The sequence below is a fragment of the Excalfactoria chinensis genome, chromosome 9, assembly GCF_039878825.1.
Source record: "Excalfactoria chinensis isolate bCotChi1 chromosome 9, bCotChi1.hap2, whole genome shotgun sequence".
Lineage (NCBI taxonomy): Eukaryota > Metazoa > Chordata > Aves > Galliformes > Phasianidae > Excalfactoria > Excalfactoria chinensis.
The window spans coordinates 19,337,196-19,356,353 of NC_092833.1; the positions used below are offsets into that span (position 1 = coordinate 19,337,196).

The window sequence follows — 19,158 nt, forward strand, 5'->3', positions numbered from 1 at the left end:
GGACCTGCTCCCACCTGAGAACCACCACGCAGCTTCTCCAACTTAGCAGCCTGCTGCGGATGCTGCAGCACAGTTTATTAACCCATTCAGCTTTACTAACCTATCAAAACACAGAGATTTTAAAGAAAAGTTGGTGTGCAATCACACCACGTACAAAACACACACACACAAAAAAAAACTAAAAAACAGGACGACAACTACTGAACACCTGGATCTCTGTAAGAAATTGCTTTTCTTTTCCCTTTATCTCTCCTCCCCCCTCCCAATGGCACTTCTCACAGCGTTGTTTGAGAACTCAGAGAAGTTCCCAGTACTGGAGATGCCTGAGGTCCCAGAGCAGATGCAGCAGCACGTGGCTGCCCACTGCACAGCAATGCTGGGACCACGACCAACATATCTGGTCAGTGCCTGAGCTCAGCAGTCCTTCGAGGAGCACAGACTCCAGATATTGGAATTCAGTGTTGTTCAGACATCCCAGAGAGTGACTATCCATTGTGAAAAAAACTGAATGGAAGAGGAAGGTTTCTTTTGCCGCATGCAAGCTGTGTGCAAGCAGCAAGGACCACCAGTTAATGTCAGAATACCCAGCTCCTGAGATCAGATCACATACAGCAGAAGTATAATTTGTGTTCCTGCCAGTTTCTTTTGCATTATCTGTTTTGTCTTGCAAAAGCTGATCTTGATGAACCTTGTCAAAAGTCTCCTGCAATCAGGGACTGTATCTGATTAAGGGAGAGGTCCTGAGGCAAGTGAGAACCTCACAGAGATTGCCCAGGAGTGAGCAGAGAGCAAAAATGTGAAAACAATCTCAGGATTCCCCTGCACACGCAGCCAGAGGAAGCAATGCACCACGGGTATGGCAGCTGGTGGGCCTGGCTCTGGCTCAACAAGGCTCCAGGCAGCTGCCAAAGGAACTTGCACAGAAGGCTCTGATGTCAGAAAAGCAGAGCTGGGGGTTCCATCACCCACAGCTCTGGGGAAAAGAGAGCAAAGTGTGCACGAAGAAGTCTGGGTGGAACAGACACCAAAGTCAAGGAAACACGATGTGGCAGCCACTGCTCTGGATGTGCAACCTGGAAAATGAATTTTTCTCCGGAAGATTTAATGGAGGGAGGGTGCTGTCTTTGTTTTCTATTTAAGAAGGCTGCAGAAATGGGAAATCATTCACTTCATCCTCTACTGACACACAGCTAAATTCTTGCTTCTCTAACTCTGCTTCGGTGTTTATTTCAGTGCTCACAAGGCCACCACACTCCCCTGCTCAGGACACACACCGGGACCGGCAGCACAGCACTGCAGGAGCCAGAGGGCCCAGGGTCAGGCTCAGAGCACGGTGACAGCAGGAAGCACAAAACCAACAGGCAGCCCAGTCATTTCAGTTGAAATAGTTACAGACTTCACAATTCACTTTCATCCCACATTTGGAAGAGAGGATCTGTTCAAAGCACAACATTAAAGACGCCCAAATGCAGTCAAATTAATAACTGACACGATAATCTAGATTAGCAAGTATTTGCATCTACCCAGCACAAGAGTTTTCAGCCTCACGCTCAGTTTGCACTCACTGCACAGACAAACAGTCCTAGCTGGAAGGCACAGGCACGGCTGCACAGGTGGCAGCGCACAGCGCGCTCTGCTCGCACGCTGCCCGGGGCAGACACCAGCCCGCCCCTGGGTGAATCACGGCTGCGTCCCAGGCCTGGGCTGCTCCGGAGCCGGGCGCGAGCGCGCTGCCTACCCGACATGTGAGTCATTCCTGGGAATGAGAGAGCCAGTTGCTCCAGTTGCTCCTGGCCAGGTGAATTCTGCCTCTCTGATCAGGTACCACAAAGAAAGGCGATTGGAAGCGCAGAAGCTTACTTCCAGATATGGTTTATTTAACCACCTTATCGCAAGAAATACTCCCGTGACCGTTTTCATCTCAAGATGCATTTTGGAGGAGTCTGAGGCACTTCCGCGATGCAGCTCAGAGACAAACGGAGGGCGACAGTGGGGACAGGTAAGTGGTTTCTGACCATCTGTAAAGCATTTGATAGGTTGCTCTGTACATCTTCCCATTCTTAATCGCTCTTGACCGAAAAGAAAGTGGGAATTAAGACAGAATTGCTGAAAAACCAGACATGGAAGCATAAACTGAGGATCAGAGCAATTAAAAGCATGATGAAGACTCAAGTAGTGGGAGCTTCCGATCTCTTATCAATTTGGTGGTAAATGTTACTTGTTATCTTTCTCCCAAGAGAAAAGTACAGAAATATTTCCACTAATTATTCCTTCTGAGATACTATTCAAAGTGCAAGAGGGTTTGTGGTTTTAATGCCTTACTTCCTGGCACAGGTTAAGTCATATCAAGTAAGATCCAATAGCCGTAACATCTGAATCTGCTGTCCGAGGTTTGCATTTGATCCTTTTGTCCTCTTTCAGTACAGGAAAGCGTGCTTGAATTCTTTTAATTACTTAGTACAGAGTAAAGGTTCTCTTCCTTCATGCTTCACTCCGATCATGTTAAAACTTGCCAGGTTCACTGGAAAAACCACATAGCTCTGAGCAGGCAACTTACACTGTGTGTCGGATCTGTCTCAAGGTTCGGGACGGGCACTTCCACAGAGCTCCGTCATTTAAGAAGTATTTCAGATTGAAGTTGTTTCGCTCAGCAACAAACAGCTGAAAACAGCAATGCAACCGAAGGTTTTATGTTCTACAGAAATGGCTTGCCATAGGTGCGCCATAGGGATGCACAGATCTATCTTCTCATTGGGCACGCTTGGTGTTACTCTCATAGGGTTTCACATATCATTCCATCATTCTAGAGAAGATTTTGCAATCCTCCTTCACAAACGGGGATACCAGGAGCGTTGGCACCAGAGCTGGCAGCCACTCGGCACAGCCCGGCCTGTCTGAGGGCTCGCCCTGCGGAGGGAAGGGGAGGCAGAGCAGCCAAAGTGTGCGGAGGGGTTTCAGGCAGAAAGTGCCTGTTTGCATTCAGGGTGTGTGGGAAGCAAGCAGCCGCTCTCACAGCACTGCGCCAGTTCCTGCCCGCGGCTTTCCCTCCCATCACGGCCCGCTGCCGTCTCACCCTCGCGCCCTCCCAGGCTGCTGGGGCATCCCCAGGGCAGGGCGGCAGCAGCAGGCAGACCAGCTCACCCGGTGCCCGCAGCACGGCCTGTGCCGGCACGCAGCCCCGCAGCACGCAGCCTGCTGGGCAGGGCAGGGCTCTCCCAGCCCAGACGGCCGTGGCAGCCCTTGGCTCCTGCACACGGCAGTGCTGGGATGCCCAGGTCGGCCAGGAGGAACTCAAGGCACACTGCATTTATGAGAACTCTGGGGCTAGTGAAGATGCGCCCAACAGGAACCAAGGTCTACAGCCACCATGCTGCCATCACAACACATTCCTCTAAGGGAACCAGGACAGAGTTGCTCACCCAGCGCTGCCAGAGCAGCACAGCAGGATTTCAGCAGTTCATTCCCACATCTTGGCTGTTTCAGCTCTTCCGGCCATAACACATCCCAGTACCTTCTTGACAAAACCACAGGTCCTGCGCTACCAGGAGCAGTCACACATCTGACCAACCCTGAACCCAAAAGGACACCATCATGGCAGCACACTGCTTCTTGCTTTTCATTGGGAAATGCTGCTGTCACACCCAGGTGAGAACAGCGAGCACAGCCCAGCCCACGCCACCCTCACTCAGCACTGCTGCCATGGGCACAGGGCTGGGAGCTCCCGCAGGACACCAGCGCTGCCATTCCCCAGACATACCAAACCGTGTCTCCTTTCCTTCCTTTTTTGACTTCGCTACCAAACATGGTGAGCCCACGTCAGCAACGTGCATCAAAGCACAGAAAAACCCAGCTGACTGCAGCAGAGTGGATTCTGTCCTTTTGCAACAGGAATTAGAATTGCGTATAAAGGAAATAGAAATCGTTTTGATACTGAGTGGGGGAGAAAAAAAAAAAAAAAAAAGCCTGAAAGTGAGTCTAGAATTACTTCAAACACCGACTGGCACTGCCTACACGTGTGCACCACCACTTTATTCATCCCTTCTCGCAGCATCCCCTGCAGCACCTGGGAGAGGTGGCCGGCATGCAGCAGCCAGAACTGTGCCACGCAATCACAAACCTTTGTTTTTTTCTGACCTAGACAACATCTTGACTGTTTCTGAAGTCCCGTTCCAAGCTTTTTGACTCTGTTTCCTATCACCCAGGAGGGGCAGCTGAAGGGCAAAGTAGACAAACAAGCTGCTGGCAAGAAGGGAAAGGCACGGAACTGATCTCCAGCATCATCCACATCACTGCCATCCTGCTGACAGCATGTGGGAGATCAGAAACAATGTGTGGAGAGAGGAAGGAGCCAAGGCCAACGGCACAAGGAAGAAGATGGTGAAGATTCAGGAAGGAGGGTGCTCTTTTAATTGCCAGATGAATGATAGAAAGCAGTGGCAGTTACAAAAGGAAAGGGAGGAGGGGGAACAGTGCTTGCTGTGCCATGGTGTGGCTGACAGCATCCTGACTGCACCTTACACAGCAGCCCCCTAACAGGGGCTCAGGGACAGCAACCTCCATGGACTACAGTATGGCTTCTGCTATTGGCAGGTTCTGCACAAGCAGAAACAACCCAGTAGCATCTTCTAGACAGAGACAAAAGAAGCACTATAGAGCTAATCCCTCCCTCCTGCCTAATTAGAGGCTGCCATTCCAAGAAAACATTAATTATCCCAACTCCGTCAACCACCGCATTGTCCTCTCTTAGTTTTTAGAAAAAAATAAAAAATCAGAATTGCAACACTTTGCTCCTCTGCCACCAACAGCCCTTTACCTGCAGGCCTGCATGGGGCCTTTCTGCTGCCAGTTCTCTCCTAAACCTTCATGTAAAAGCAACTGCAGCCTATAAGAGAGACGCCTGAGCACTACACTTCACACCACACTGCTTTAGAACTGGCAAAGTGATGGCCACCAAAGAACAAATGCTGAGGATCCTGTTGCTCTCACTCCCATTTTCTGAGTTCTGCAGGCTGAAAATCTCAACAGAAGAGTTACTGAGCTGAGTGCCCACAGGCCTTGAGGCACACGGCAGCCCACATTCAGCAGAGCTGAAAGTATCTTCTTCATAAAGTTACCACTGAGCAAAACCAAAGAAAGCATAGCAATAAGTATTTGAGATGAGCATCTGCAAGGCTTACAACCACTGAATTTCGATTCTGCTTTGCAAGTCCATCCTGTGCAACAGAGAACAGCGTGCACACAGCTGACCACTGTAGCCAGTCTGCCAGCTGCAAAGCACAGCACAAAAGAGCACAACCCGTACTCAACACGGCAGTACTTCCTGATTCCAGGTCACAGAAAATGCATGTTCTCCTTATTAATGCAACCAAAGGTCTGAAAGCATTTGTTGAACCCTTATACATGTTTAAGAGGAAAGAGAACTCATGTATCTTTAGGTGCAGCAAATGAGTTGCCAAAATACACAGCCTTATACTGAAGATGAACAACTTCTGCTAGGTTTTGTAACCTGTGTATGGAAAACCTGATTCAAAGTAAGCAATATTAGTCCATGAACTTTTAATGAGCCCAAAAGACAGGAAAATTAAGGACAGACTTGATAACTGAGGCAGCAACCCAAACAGGCCTCACTTCAGACTCCCACATACTGGAAAATTAAGGTTTGTAATCATTCACTTGAAATTAAATATTAAAAAAATCATTGGGAGAAAATATTCCAAAACTGATGCTGAGAAAGTAAGATACGCATAGATATTTTTAATAAACTAAAGACATCGCGTTACGCTGTAGGTATGTCCCTACCCCTGCTGAACTTAATACCTGGTGGTAAGAGTGGCAAACAGAGAATTTCACACGTGAACAGCATTACCTGTATGACCTGCATCCTACTGCAGCATCCTGCTGCACCCACTGCAGGCCTCCTGAAACTGTACAATGGAACAGTCACAGGCACGAGCTGAATGTGATGTTTAAGGAGTATGTGCAATAAGGCACTGCAAAGGCTGCTGCAGAAAGCAAAAAGGAGAAATGGTGCTGGTTACTCAGATGCATACGCACTGCACTTTTACCTTTATAGCAAAGGATTAAGAAGGATTGATGCAAACTTGAGTGACTGACTGCACAGGGGAAATGTTGATTTTCCCAGGAATAGCTCACGGAGGGTTTTTCCCACAGCCAGTTCCTGGGCCAAGTGCTGTGGGGACAGAAGTCTCCATTAGCGATGGCAGGGACTGCTCCCCCACAGCAGGTGTGGCACGCTGCGTGGTGCAGCCTTCACCAGGGTTGGCACCAGGCTTCACTGAGGACAAGTGGATGGCAGAGGATGGGCTCTCAGCCAGGAGCTCTCCCGCAGGCAGCAAGCTGCACTGCAGCTGGTCCAGAGACAGAGCTACTGGCCACAGCTGCTGGCCACAGCTGCTAAAAGAACCCCAGAATGGAGGGGAACTTCCAGGAGGAACCTAGAAACCAAGAAGTGGGTTTTGTATTAGATACTGAGGCAGGCGTGAAGCTCTCTGAGACAAGACACTGGTTCCTGTTTCTGGGTATGATTAAGCAGGCACTGGAGCCCACAGCTGCAGTCATACCTTGTTCTGGTTTCTTACCCTCTTGAAGCTCAGTCAGTCAGGGGTGGCAATGTGTCTGCTTTACGCAGAGCTGCCAGCACACCTCCTGGAAAGGCAGGAATGGGAAGCAGTGAGCACAGAGCCCAAGGAGGGTGCCTTCAGTCGCCTCCCTGCCAGCACACGTGGGAGCAGCTCCAGTCTGAGGCAGCCAACACGTACAGCTGGCTCAGCCTGAAATACAAGCAGCTGCATGACCTCACCAGCACTCAGCCCACAGCAATGGGCACCCAATGCCAGGTGTGCTGAAATGATGCAGGGAGGGAATGGATGGAGGTAAAGAAGAGGGCGGGGATGCAGGCTCTGTACTACTGCTTGCCAGCTGGCTGCAGCAGTACACACACTCTGCAGCCTGCACTAATGCTCCCAAATCTTTATAGTAAAGCAAGCCAGTGATTTTGTTCTGATGGCAACAGGAAAGAACATAAGTACAGTCAGTCGAGAGCAAATCTAACAAAACTTCTTCACATTTCTACCTCTTACATTAGTGCTGCCACTTACCAGACCTCGTGCTGACATGCAGTGAGTGGCAACTGTGCTCAGGTAACCAGGCATCACTTAAAGGCCTGCAGCTCCATGAGCCAAAGTCTCTGTCAAACTCACAAAGAAAATTTTCTAACTTTTAAGGAGCTGCAAGGAAGAGACAGAAGAAGATTAATTAAATGTGACAGTATTGAATTTCTTCAAATAGTGAGGCAACCCAAAGCCTTACTCATTAGAAAAACCATACAGTCATTCTCTACCCATCTGGCAGTGAAATCTACCGTGCAGACTACTACTTAATTTCTCATCTGAAGCCATTGCAGTCAGGCACGTAAACCAGTCTGTCAACATCGGCAGCAGAACGTTACCTCATCAGGGAAACAGTATGTGCTTAACCTACATTTTCTGCAACTGGCAGCCTTTAGGGGAAAGACAGAAAAAAAACCAGCCAGCAAAGTGCACGAGCTACAGAGAAGACAGCATGCTCGGTTTAAAAAGGTACGTGAACAAAGGAGTAGCTTCCAGTGCACCTTCAGAAGCACCCGGACAGAATGTATTTGTATGAAAGCACGAGGCTGGAGAAACACCGGATGAAATTGGTCTGAAGAAAAGAGTGTGAAGAACAGGACAAAGAGCTAAAAACCAACCTTGTCCAGCATAGAAACACCACATTCAGACAAGTAAAAAAGCCACTACCAGAATGCATAGCCAGAGAACAACCACAAAACGTCTACAACATTCTTTAACCTTCTTCGTTCTCCTCAAGTCTGGAATATAGTGGTCTTTACCAGAAAAGCTACAGCTTTCAGAGCCAAGGGATGCACCAGCTTCTGCTCAGATGAGTAACGATCACTCACCTACCAGCATAAACGACAAAGTCATGCTACTAGATGTGCTCTGTCTATCCCAGTACTCTTTAGTTTCCCATTAAAGGCTATTAAGCTATCTGAACACCTCTGGATTTCTGAATCTAAGCAGGATCATTTCTGTGCATCCCAAAATTTGTCACACAACCAGGAACTGCTGTGACTGCATCTCTGCTGCCCTCAGCAACCTGTTTGTGATGTTAAAGTTTCAGAATTACAACAGCATAAGGGAAAGTCTGCAACGCATAACTGGGGCAGCCTTCGTCACGTGTGATCTCCATCCTCCACCCCTTGCATGCACAGAGGCTGATGCTGAGCTCAGCTGTGCCAGCAAGGCAGGACACAGAGCGCTGCCAGTGTGATTCAGCTGTCACGGCTCTGTGGCAGCAGCTGTGAATACTGCTTTCCCCTGCCAACCAACACGTGGGATTTTTTTTTTAAACATGTTTTAGTATTAACAGAGAGGACATCCACTCACATGCTCAATCTAATTGGCTTGCAGGAAGACAGAACAAGCTCCCACCATGGTGGGAGCCCCTTTGTGATAATACCCACCTGAAGGATGGAGGAAGAGGTGGAAAAGTTTGTGAGCTTTTTGTAACAGGATTTACAGCAACTCCCTTCAGGACCCGGAGTAAGAGGCACAGAACTGACTCAGGGCCATTGAACCGCACAACACTCCCCAGTTGCTGGATAGGCACACTGCAGCCACCAGTCCCTGCCTCACCCACCAGGCTGTAGGACAGCAGGGAGCCTTCTGGGGACCAGGCAGGAAAGGAGCTCTGAGAAACAGGGAAATAAGCATCTTATTTGCCTAAGATACAGATATGCATCTTTCCATAAAATCACTAGTCCTTTTGATCTCAGTGCCTCTCGGGCAAAAAAGAATAGCTGTGAACTATAAACAACAGGAAGACAGAGATTTTTCTTATTCTCTAGGAAGAAGACCACTGCTTCTCAGCACAGGGCAAAACAAAATACCTCAGTTACTTCTGACGGCCTCATCAGGAGCCAAAGTTTGAAAACAGCATCAGACAAAAAGAAGCTAAATTGAGAAAAAGCTTAAAAACAGAATTACAATTATTTATTTATTTGTTTAACCAGGGCTTGAAGGCACAATGATTTACTTTACTGCCACCTGCTGACAATGTGAAACTTACAGTCACAGAGAGTCCTTAGAGTTGGAAGGGACCTTGAAAGAAGGAACAACTCGTTCCTTTCCTGCGTCAAGTTTAGATCTGCAAAAGGGCTCGGTACTTCTGTCAGCTGTGCACCCCCATAGGAGAGGCAGTCAGGGCCAGAGGAACAGCTGAGACCTGAGCCTTTTAGCCGTAGTTTTCTTTTCAAAACTAATGAACAGAAAGGGAAGCACGGAAAAAATACACATTTGCATGATACGAGAGTCAATAATCTGCAGTGTTACCTTACAAATTGGTATCACCAGGTTTCTTTGAGCAATGCCAAACCATTTTCATGCCTTCATAGCACACACTGGGTCCCACATTTGCAGCCTCACAGCGCTTGGTGCCTGTGCTCCCCCAGTGGTGCAGGGCTGCCCGGGGCTGCCTCTAACCTCTGCTTTTCCCCCAGAATGTAACGCCAGTGCCACCCACACCAAGGCCTGGACCTGCGGCTGCCAGAGGGACTCCTGAGGCACCTCGGCCAACAACACACCACAAATAATGGGGTACAACCTGTCCTACGGACTGCAACCAGGTACAGCCGGGAACAGCAACTCACTGTCACCAGTGCTGCCACCAACATTCAGATGAGTCCTTTTGAAAGAGGCCATCTGTATTCTGCCACATGCAGCCCCATAGGCTTCAGTTCTGGCTTACTGGCCAAGACGAGGCACAAACATTTTGGGTTTTAAACAAAAAAGTGAGATAATGTAGAAGAGCCTGGAGTTTGTACACAAAACCTTAAAATCCACAGAGAATGCGATTTTTAAATACATTCATGTAAATTATATTTCTAATTAGCATTTGAATAGGCTCAAAGAGACCCTCCAGAGCCCCGTTTCTGGTTAACTGGATGAGCAGAGCTCTGCTCCCCTGTCCCAGCAGGAAGCAGCACTGCTGTGCTCACACCGTGTGCTGCAATGCACCGAGTTCAGCAGCACTGATTTACCCGCTGCTTTCAGTGGCTGACACAGCAGCCCAGGGAGGTGACGCTCTAGAGGACAGTTCTCAGACTGCTCCATCCATAGGACACCATGAACACTCTAACACTGCTCTCACCCCACAGAGGAACACCTGAGCGAGGCCACCAGCGCCGCCCCCAACCGCTCTGTGGGACCCCCTGGGAATGCCACGCAGGATGAGTTCACCACCATCGTCCTTCCTGTGCTCTACCTGGTCATCTTCCTGGCAAGCATCCTGTTGAACGGCCTGGCGGTGTGGATTTTTTTCCACATCAGAAACAAAACAAGCTTCATATTTTACCTCAAGAACATCGTGGTTGCAGACCTGCTCATGACACTGACGTTCCCATTCAAGATAATTCAGGACTCCCAGCTGGGACCGTGGCACTTCAACTCATTCCTGTGCCGATACTCTACGGTTCTGTTCTATGCCAACATGTACACCACGATCGTCTTCCTCGGGCTCATCAGCATCGACCGCTACCTGAAGGTCGTGAAGCCCTTTGGGGACTCCAGGATGTACAGTATCACCTTCACCAAGGTGCTCTCTGCCTGTGTCTGGGTGGTGATGGCCTTCCTCGCCCTACCCAACCTCATCCTCACCAACGGCTACCCCACTAGGAGGAACATCGATGACTGCATGAAGCTGAAGTCTCCCTTGGGAGTCAAGTGGCACACAGCTGTCATTTACATCAACACCTGCACCTTCCTGGTGGTGCTGATAGTGCTTATAGGGTGCTACATTGCCATATCCAGGTACATTTACAAATCGAGCAAACAGTTCATCAGCTCATCGAGCAGAAAGAGAAAACATAACCAAAGCATCAGGGTTGTAGTAGCTGTGTTCTTCACCTGTTTCCTGCCGTACCACTTGTGCAGAATACCCTTCACTTTCAGCCATCTAGATAAACTGCTGGATGACTCTGCACATAAAATCTTGTATTACTGTAAGGAGATGACACTGTTCCTGTCTGCGTGTAACGTTTGTCTAGATCCAATCATCTACTTTTTCATGTGTAGATCGTTCTCACGAAGGCTGTTCAGGAAATCAAATATGAGAACCAGGAGTGAGAGCATCAGGTCTCTGCAGAGTGTCAGGAGGTCTGAAGTGCGCATCTACCATGAATACACCGACGTCTGAGCTCCCCACGCAAGGACTGCTGCTCATTTCTGAGGGTATTTGTACAGCATGTAAATAAAACCTCTCTGGGTATCTGACCACAGAAGTGCATTGAGGAGCGTACAGACACATACAGCTCTGCCATCCCAGCTCACTAACACCTATCTTTACTCAAAATCATAAATACGCACACAGATTGGGTTCACTTCAGAGGCGTTTGGGTACATTTACTTTGTTTGTTTTGTTTCTTAAGGCTAGCAGAAGCCAAAGAAATCTCACTGAAGTATCTTGTAATGTAAAGAACATTCCCACTAACCAAGAGGAGCTGCTCTCCCCCAGTTCAAGTTCCAGTGATGACTCCAGCTCAGTAACGCTCTTTAGTGTTTCATTTTATTTGTAACACATTTTTTACTCTCACTGATCTTCGATTAGTTCTTCCTTTCTACCTCCTTGCAGAGTTTAGACATTAATGTTGATATTTGCACCTAGATTAGTTACTGTGAGCACAAGATCATCAAAACATTGCTTAAAAAATGCATGGGCTGTACTTGTGGCAGCAGACAGAAGCCAGGTTAAAGGCAGCACCTGGAGGAGGCAGCGGCAGAGCAGAGCAGATGCCTGAGGGCAGTGCCATGGCACCCAGAGCCCATCGGCAGGGCTCCTGACGAGCGCAGCAAGGTCAGGCAGCAGGAAGCCACGATCACCCACCTGGTAGCACTGCCAGCCGAGCTGCAGGACAGGAGTGCCATGGGACAATCCCTAATGCACACCAGCCCAGCACATCACATCCCCGCCAGACACCAGCACAAACCAAACACCCTCCAGTTTGTCTCTTCTCAAAGAACAGCCCCAAACACCCCTGTCCTCCTTCACCCATTGCTTCCATCAGTGAGGGCACCAAAGCACAGCTCCTCAGTGGCCCTGCACAGGGCAGGACTCAGCACTACCGCCACGCTGATGGCTCACTATCACAGCATGAATAAAACAAGGGGTTCTCTCTTTAAGTTATTTCAGTTTTATGTACTATTTAAATACATAGTTAAAAACTTCAGTGTGTTGTACGTAACACAGATAGTGCATACCACATATAATCACAGGTAGCATTTGAATTAAATCGATGGATTAACACAAGCATTACAAAACTACTGACATTGCTCAGGGGGAGGAAGACTACTTCTGGAAAGGAGGGAAGAACACTTCCAATATTTACCCCATTTAAGACACGAATAGTGCAGATGGACAGAATACCACAGAATAAACCCTGCTTTAGCCCTGTAGAAAACTACACTCACACACACACCACCAAGGGCAAGTTCTGGGGCTGCACTGCCCTTCTGCACACTTAAAGTCTGTGCATACAGGAAGCTACATTAAGAACCATTTCTGTGACTGAGCTGCATAGTTCAAATTCTCTTAAGCTCCATGTTAGATGGAACACCACTCTGCTGGCTTAGAGCTGAGAAACAGCAAGGTCAGTGTGCACACCAGCTCCTTGTTACATCTTATACAGTTAAAGTGAGGCCTGAACACTTCTGGTCTCCCTTTTATGACACAAGTAACAGTAAACCACGGGAGGCTGACGGCTCATCACACTGCACTGTGACTGCGTTACATTCTCAGCCCCTCCTGTTCTCCTCTCTCCACCTATGCCTCTTCCAGCATGCTGCTCCTGCTCACTGCATGCACACCAGCTGCTGTTTCTCACTACCCCACTTGTTTTCACTTCATGCATTCACGTTAGCTTTCCTCCTAGAGAACAGAGAACACATCTTTTAAGTAATGATTTCATACCAAAACAATCTGTTACCCAAAACAGCTGCCACCAGGGGATGCCCTCTGAAGCCTTGTGACACCCTTTCCAGAAGGCCAAACAGATGAAGCAGCTGTGCCTGGTGGAAGGCAGAGGGCCCACTGGGGAGCAGTGTGGCTGTCCTGTGTTTGGAGGAGGCACAGCTGAGCACTGCTGGCACAGGGCAGTCGGAACGGCTCTGCTGCAGAGCCCAGTGATACAGACAGCGCTGTTCATAGAAGTGCCCCAAAGTACACTCACTTCATCTTTGACAGGCTGTATCTGTGATCAGCATTTCTCACAACTTACGCTCATGCTTACACAACTGTTCTTGGAAGATGCTGCTTGTGAAGTCTTCTTCCAGGACTAAAAATGAGTTGTAAAAGAAATCCTACTTCTCAAGTATCAGATGACTAAAATTTAATGCCCGTGTTTTTAAAAGCATTCTATTCCTAGGAAGAAATAGACCGAATCACAGCACGCTTCTCCAACACCCACTGCTGAAACAAGCTTTTTCTGGGCTGCTGGTAGGAAGCTGTGTCAGTTGCCATTCGGTTTGCAGAGCCTGAGGACTCACTTTCAGGCATATCATTCTTTTTCACTTCCCTGTTCCGAGCTACCATTCCTCTCTAAGTCTGCTATCTGCTTAGGTTATTTACATTGCTGGATTTTCAACTAACCCTCCATTTCTGACCAAAACAAACTTCACGAGCACTAACAAGGTTAGAAGAGTCAAGCAGATATGCCTTGAAAACTGTTTTTGTTTGTTTGTTTTCCACCCCAATTGGTCCATTTTTACACATGGGTGTACTTCAACACACACTACTCCTTGTCCTGTGATGTAACTTTCAATGGCACAGCACTGTTTCCCCGCTCAGCCCCCACAGTACCACACCATGACTCACTCCCCACTCTTCCAACCATAACTCCAGTGTTCCTTATTCTCTGTACTGTGCCCAAGTTCTTCCTGAAACAAGCAGTTATAGGAACAGCATCAGATGCTGACCTAGGCTGTGCTTTCAGTAAGCAGAAGAGGGCAGGCACACACCTGAGTTTGGATCACGCAGGTTGGGACTGCTGTGTTCTGCAGGACACTCTACAGGGAAAGTCCTCCAGGTGAAAGTATGACAGCAAACAGGGCCCAAGAAAGCAAGGAGCACACAGCGAACACCAGTGACAGCGACTGAAGAAGTTCTGCATTATGCTGTAATTGATAGTGCTGCCTGAACCATGGGCTGCCCTGGAAGGAATGTTTCTGGAGATGTACTTCAAGACAACTCCAGGTCTCCATCTGTGCAAGACTCACGGCACTGCATGCATTGTGTGCTTTGCTTTTGAAATTACTCCAGCAATCCCCTTTACCACAACTTTCCACCAATGCAGCTTCCAAGGTGTCTTAAAACAGCAAAGCAAAATTCCCAAAAGTTCTGCAGGTGTCTTTGCATTGACATACACCAGAACCTCCTCAACAACCCTAACGGTGTGACCATCGCAGCCCCAGCGCCCCACATCCCGTGCCCCGAGCCATCGGAGCACAGCCAGATCCAGACAGAATTGGAGACAGGTCCTTGTAAGGCCTCCCGAGGCTATTCTGCAGAGATGTCAAGGCACCTACCAGCCAGCAAAGCAACACTGGGCAGAAAATATTTGCTGGCACACTTTGATAGCTTAAAACACCCATTCGTAAGTCCTGCAGTGCCTTCGTAGATAGCATGAGTTCTAGAGGGATTATTCTAGACAAATATTTATATTGTTCATTCCACTTTAGTCCGTTCACAGCAACTGGATGTAAATAAACACAGCTATGTGATTTCAAATTTAGTTGGGTTGGAAGGGGTTGATAACGAGGCACAGACCTCTAATAATATTAGGGTATATTGTGCACATATGGCAATGGTTTGGGGCAGTATTTAGAAAAGATCAGATCTCAGCCTAGCAGCCCCACTCCTGTTCCCAAGTGCAGCAGAGCTACCAGCCCAGCTTTCACTTCTGCCAGCAGCCTCTGGCACAAAGACCACCTGGCCACCACCACGGCCAGCCCCTCTGTAACCAGCTGAACTGCAACACCGTGTCAGTTTTCTCCTGTTTCTGGCTACGAAGATGCATTCTCTGGTTCTGATGTAGATCTGATCAGTAGGACTACAAAAGCTGCCTCCTTTCACAGGCACTCAGCTCAGACCAAACCTCCAAATTATTCTCTTAATAAAATATAAATGACAAGACCAGGAGATGGGAGTTTTGGAGTTCAGGGGAAGAAAAAGACTTACACAGCTGAGGGTGAAATACATTATCAGTTGTCCTTAAGCCACCAAAAGCACGTGATACACAGCAGGAGTCTTCCTGGCGATCACACTCACCGCTTTCTGACCCTTTGGAAATAGCAGCTGTGTCTGCAGATCCTTATATATTAAAATTGGCTGGCATTTTGGAAAAATATCCATGTTTGCATAATGAAGCGACCCCTCAGTCTGCCCTGACGTCTGGAATCATTCCGATGGGGTGAAACTGTACACAGAGCTGAGGCTTCCCGCCCGCCCTCTAAGCTCTTAATCCTCCGCCCCTGAACAAATGATTGCTTCTCTCTGAATCATGCAAAAAAATTATGTGTGCTGTAACGTTTAATCCATCACAGAGTGGCAGCCTGCACTTGAAAACATGGCATTTCTCTCCCTTTCTGGGACCTCACACACTCACTCAGAGCTGCACACTTCAGTCTTATATGGAAGGCAGAACTTCTTTGGTACCTTTAATGTAAATATTCTGGCAAGTTTAACCAATAATGACATCGCAAACCAAGAAGTACAGCCATGACTTCATGCAATCCTACAATGACACATTCCATAATACAACATACAACACAAGGAAGTCATCTCCAAAGCTGATCACCCTTGGATTCTGTTACTTATCAGCATATGATCACGTTTTAAAACAATTTCATACTAACGGCTGCAAAGCTTGAACTGTCCTCTGCATCAAAAGCCCTGCGCAGCTTCAGAGAAACCAACTGGAATCCATTCCATTGGCCAACTGGTGTCTGAGTGCACTCGGCCTACTAAGCACTGCCTTCCTTTTCCAGTATTTGCTGCCTACTTGTGATCTTCAGAGAGGTAGGCCAAGTTCATTTCACTTCTGCTTTCCTGGCAAGCGGTGCTCTGCTTCTGCTGTTCTACTTCTAACAATAAACAACATGGAATAATAATACAAGTAAAGCTGAAGAGGGAGAATCACTAACAGGCTGAAAACAGAACAGCTCTTTAAAGCCACTGGAACAGCTTTGAACACTTAGCATGAAAAGGTCCTTTTTAAGCTTTTCTTCCTTTATCTCAGTACACTAAATACACACACAAGACTGTGTTCTTTACTCATTATGAAAGGCAAGCACCGTCACCTAACATTTCCTTTTGGGCAATAAAGTCATGCTGCCTAACCAAAGATGCCCCTCAGCTTACTTTAAAATACTTTGGGTTCAGCTGCCCAGATATACTTGGCAAAGCACAGGAAAGAACCCTTGGCTTTGCAAGAACTAAGTGACAACACAGGATTTTAATCTAAAAAAATATAGAACTATATCCTCTATAAAGAATGAAATTAAGACTCCATTCAAAGGCAGACTGCATTTAACAACATTTTCATACTCTCATTCTGGGGATTCAAACCAGTGTATGTAAGCAGAGCAAACAAGAACTGTTACGATGGTATGCTGTTGGGCTTGGGTGGGCAGCGCTGGGCACTCTCCCAACATCAAAGCTGAAAGCACTCATTTCCAGAACTCTATTATGCAGAGCTGAGAAGTCAGTTCTGGCATCACTGCTCTGCTGCACACGTGTTGGTCAGCCTGCCTTCTCAGCTGGGAAGCAGCAGCCATGCCTGCCACATCGCACATCAGTGCTTTCCTTCACTGTTAGCAGGGCTGACAAGAACAGGATGCTTCACTTTCTGTTTCAAAGTGTTCTTTTCCTTTTCCTTCCAGAGCGTGGGGAAGCAGTGGGAAAAGAGATAGGAAGACACCCAAACCACCACTTCACAGCTTCAAAGCCCCACTTCCAGGCTGCAGGAGAGCAATGGGTGTGTGATATGTGCTGGAAAGTGCCAAGAACCACTTTGCACACTTAGGAACATTTCAAGTCAGACTTCCCAAATCAAATCAACCCCTTCGAATGGAGAATATTCTCCACTCAAAACCCAAGTATTTAAAAGCATGCCATCAAAACTGCCCTATAGTTCTCCTCACACTGGAGATCAGTGCCAGTTGATGCCTGATCAGCATCAATGCCACAGAGGTCTGCGCCCTCACATCATTGTATACTGCAGAACATTTCCTCCACATGCTTTGACGAAAAGCCACAAGTCCTGTCCCACTGACAAATGAACCTCCTGACAGGTAACTCCATTCACAAATAACACAATTCACTGTGTCATCTCAGTGTCCTTACTGCTTCAGCATGTGCTAGACCGGCATATCATTCAAGCGATTCCTGCATACAGCTTCACAGTCCCAGAGCCAGTCCTTGATATCTCTGCAGTGATTTCACACATATCTGCACAAAGCCAGGAGTTAACAGTCTACCAGGCACAGAAATCAGAAGGTTTCTCCATGAAGGATTCCTTCTTGTAAGAGTAGGACTCACCCCCACTGCAGCAGTTTTCCAGTTCTGTGCATACTTAGAGGCTTAGGGCATCAGTTATCAGCAGGACAGGGCAACTGGCACTGCTGAGATGATTGCCAGATGTGATGTTTCCAGGAAACTTCTGGTTAGTAAAGAGAACTACAGAATCACAGAACATCAGGGATTGGAAAGGACCTTGAAAGATCACTGAGCCCAATCCCCCGATGGAGCAGAAATGCATAGATCAGGTCACACGGGAACCTGTCCTGGTGGGTTTTGAGACCCCACAGCCTGATTAAATTAAACTTTAAACACAGCAGACCAATGTCCTGCAGCAAGACATTTAATGGGCAACAACTTTGAGTGACAAGGAATAACTTCGTGGACTGATTAAGACATTGTAGAGAAGAGAATCTGAGTCTGTGGATTTTTTGACTCCATAAAGGGAATTTTTCAGGCAAGGCATGGAGAAAGTTTACTGTTCTTAATTTACAATAAAAGGACAACAGATTCCCACGACTTAGAGCTTCCAGAGCTGCTTTCATTGAAAAAGGAAAGACAGTATGAGGCTATGAACAGTTGCCTGTGCTGCACAAAACACAAAGGTAGTTTGGGGCCTTTTATGATTGCCTTTCAAACTTCCTTCTCTTGCCAGACCACCCTTTTCTTCCCTCTCTGCAAGGATTTCATCTGGACAGAAATAGAAGTCTGCTTACTTCAGTTTTAGGTTTAGATGAGGAAGTTTTTGGAAAAAGCTTGTTGTGAGTCACAGCGTGAAAGTTGTTCCTGGTCCCAAAAGGGATATTGAGGCTGTTACTGGGAAAAAGAAAATTAAATTTAAAAACAAGAAGAAACAGAAAAACAAAGAAAAGTCTTTGCAGAATTAAATACAAAGTCTGCCTCAGAGGGCCGCAGGCTTATAAAGCTCTGCTATCCAATTCCTCATTTCCCAGAACCAAAAATACATGGCAATGGGATAGAGGGAAAGAGATAAAAAATTGACTGCATGCCTTCTTGCATTGCATGCATCTGAGAAGCCTGTTGTGCTTGGTCCTTAGCTGGTGCAGAATATCCCCCCCAGAGGAGGGCAAGTAGGGCAGTACTCACCCCACCGCCCCGCAGCAAGGCTCCTCACCCAGCAGTGCAGCTCATGGTGACCAGGGGCTGCCCAGGAGCGGCAGCTCAGAGCAGCCCTGAAGCACAGGGCTCCTGGCAGCAGGGCCTTACAGCCCAGCACACACCAGAGCACAGCCTGAGAGCTGAAGAGCTTCCCAATGCTGCACCTGTGTTGGCCTTCACAAAACTGACAGCCTGGTCTACCACCAATCCTGCACAACACACAGGACCTGCGTCACAGGACCACAGACACAGGTGTAAAGAAGGAAGAGTCTGTACTGCCACTAGTTGCTGTCCTACTCACCACAGGAAACGGGGCTCCAACCCAGGACACATGCAGTGCCTCTCGAGTTCTGTTTCTGCTTTCTGAGCAATTAAAGAGAATCTGCACCTTCTTGAAACACGCTTTGGTTAAAG

At 47.7% G+C, this 19,158-nt stretch overlaps 2 protein-coding genes across 9 annotated transcripts in view; one reads left to right on the plus strand and one right to left on the minus strand.

Annotated features, from left to right (window-relative positions):
- The window catches only part of MED12L (mediator complex subunit 12L), a 98,874-nt gene that overhangs the window by 42,236 nt on the left and 37,480 nt on the right, over positions 1–19,158 (minus strand). The window lies entirely within an intron of this gene.
- Positions 9,649–11,250, plus strand: GPR87 (G protein-coupled receptor 87). The gene is made up of 2 exons (XM_072344727.1): positions 9,649–9,682; positions 10,214–11,250. Exons 1-2 carry the CDS (start codon positions 9,649–9,651, stop codon positions 11,248–11,250), a joined length of 1,071 nt encoding a protein of 356 aa, XP_072200828.1.

Coding starts and splice junctions, on each gene's coding strand:
- GPR87 (XM_072344727.1), top strand. CDS start 9,649: ATGGGGTACAACCTGTCCTACGGACTGCAACCAG. Junction 9,683..10,213: donor GTCCTACGGACTGCAACCAG/GTACAGCCGGGA, acceptor CTCACCCCACAG/AGGAACACCTGAGCGAGGCC.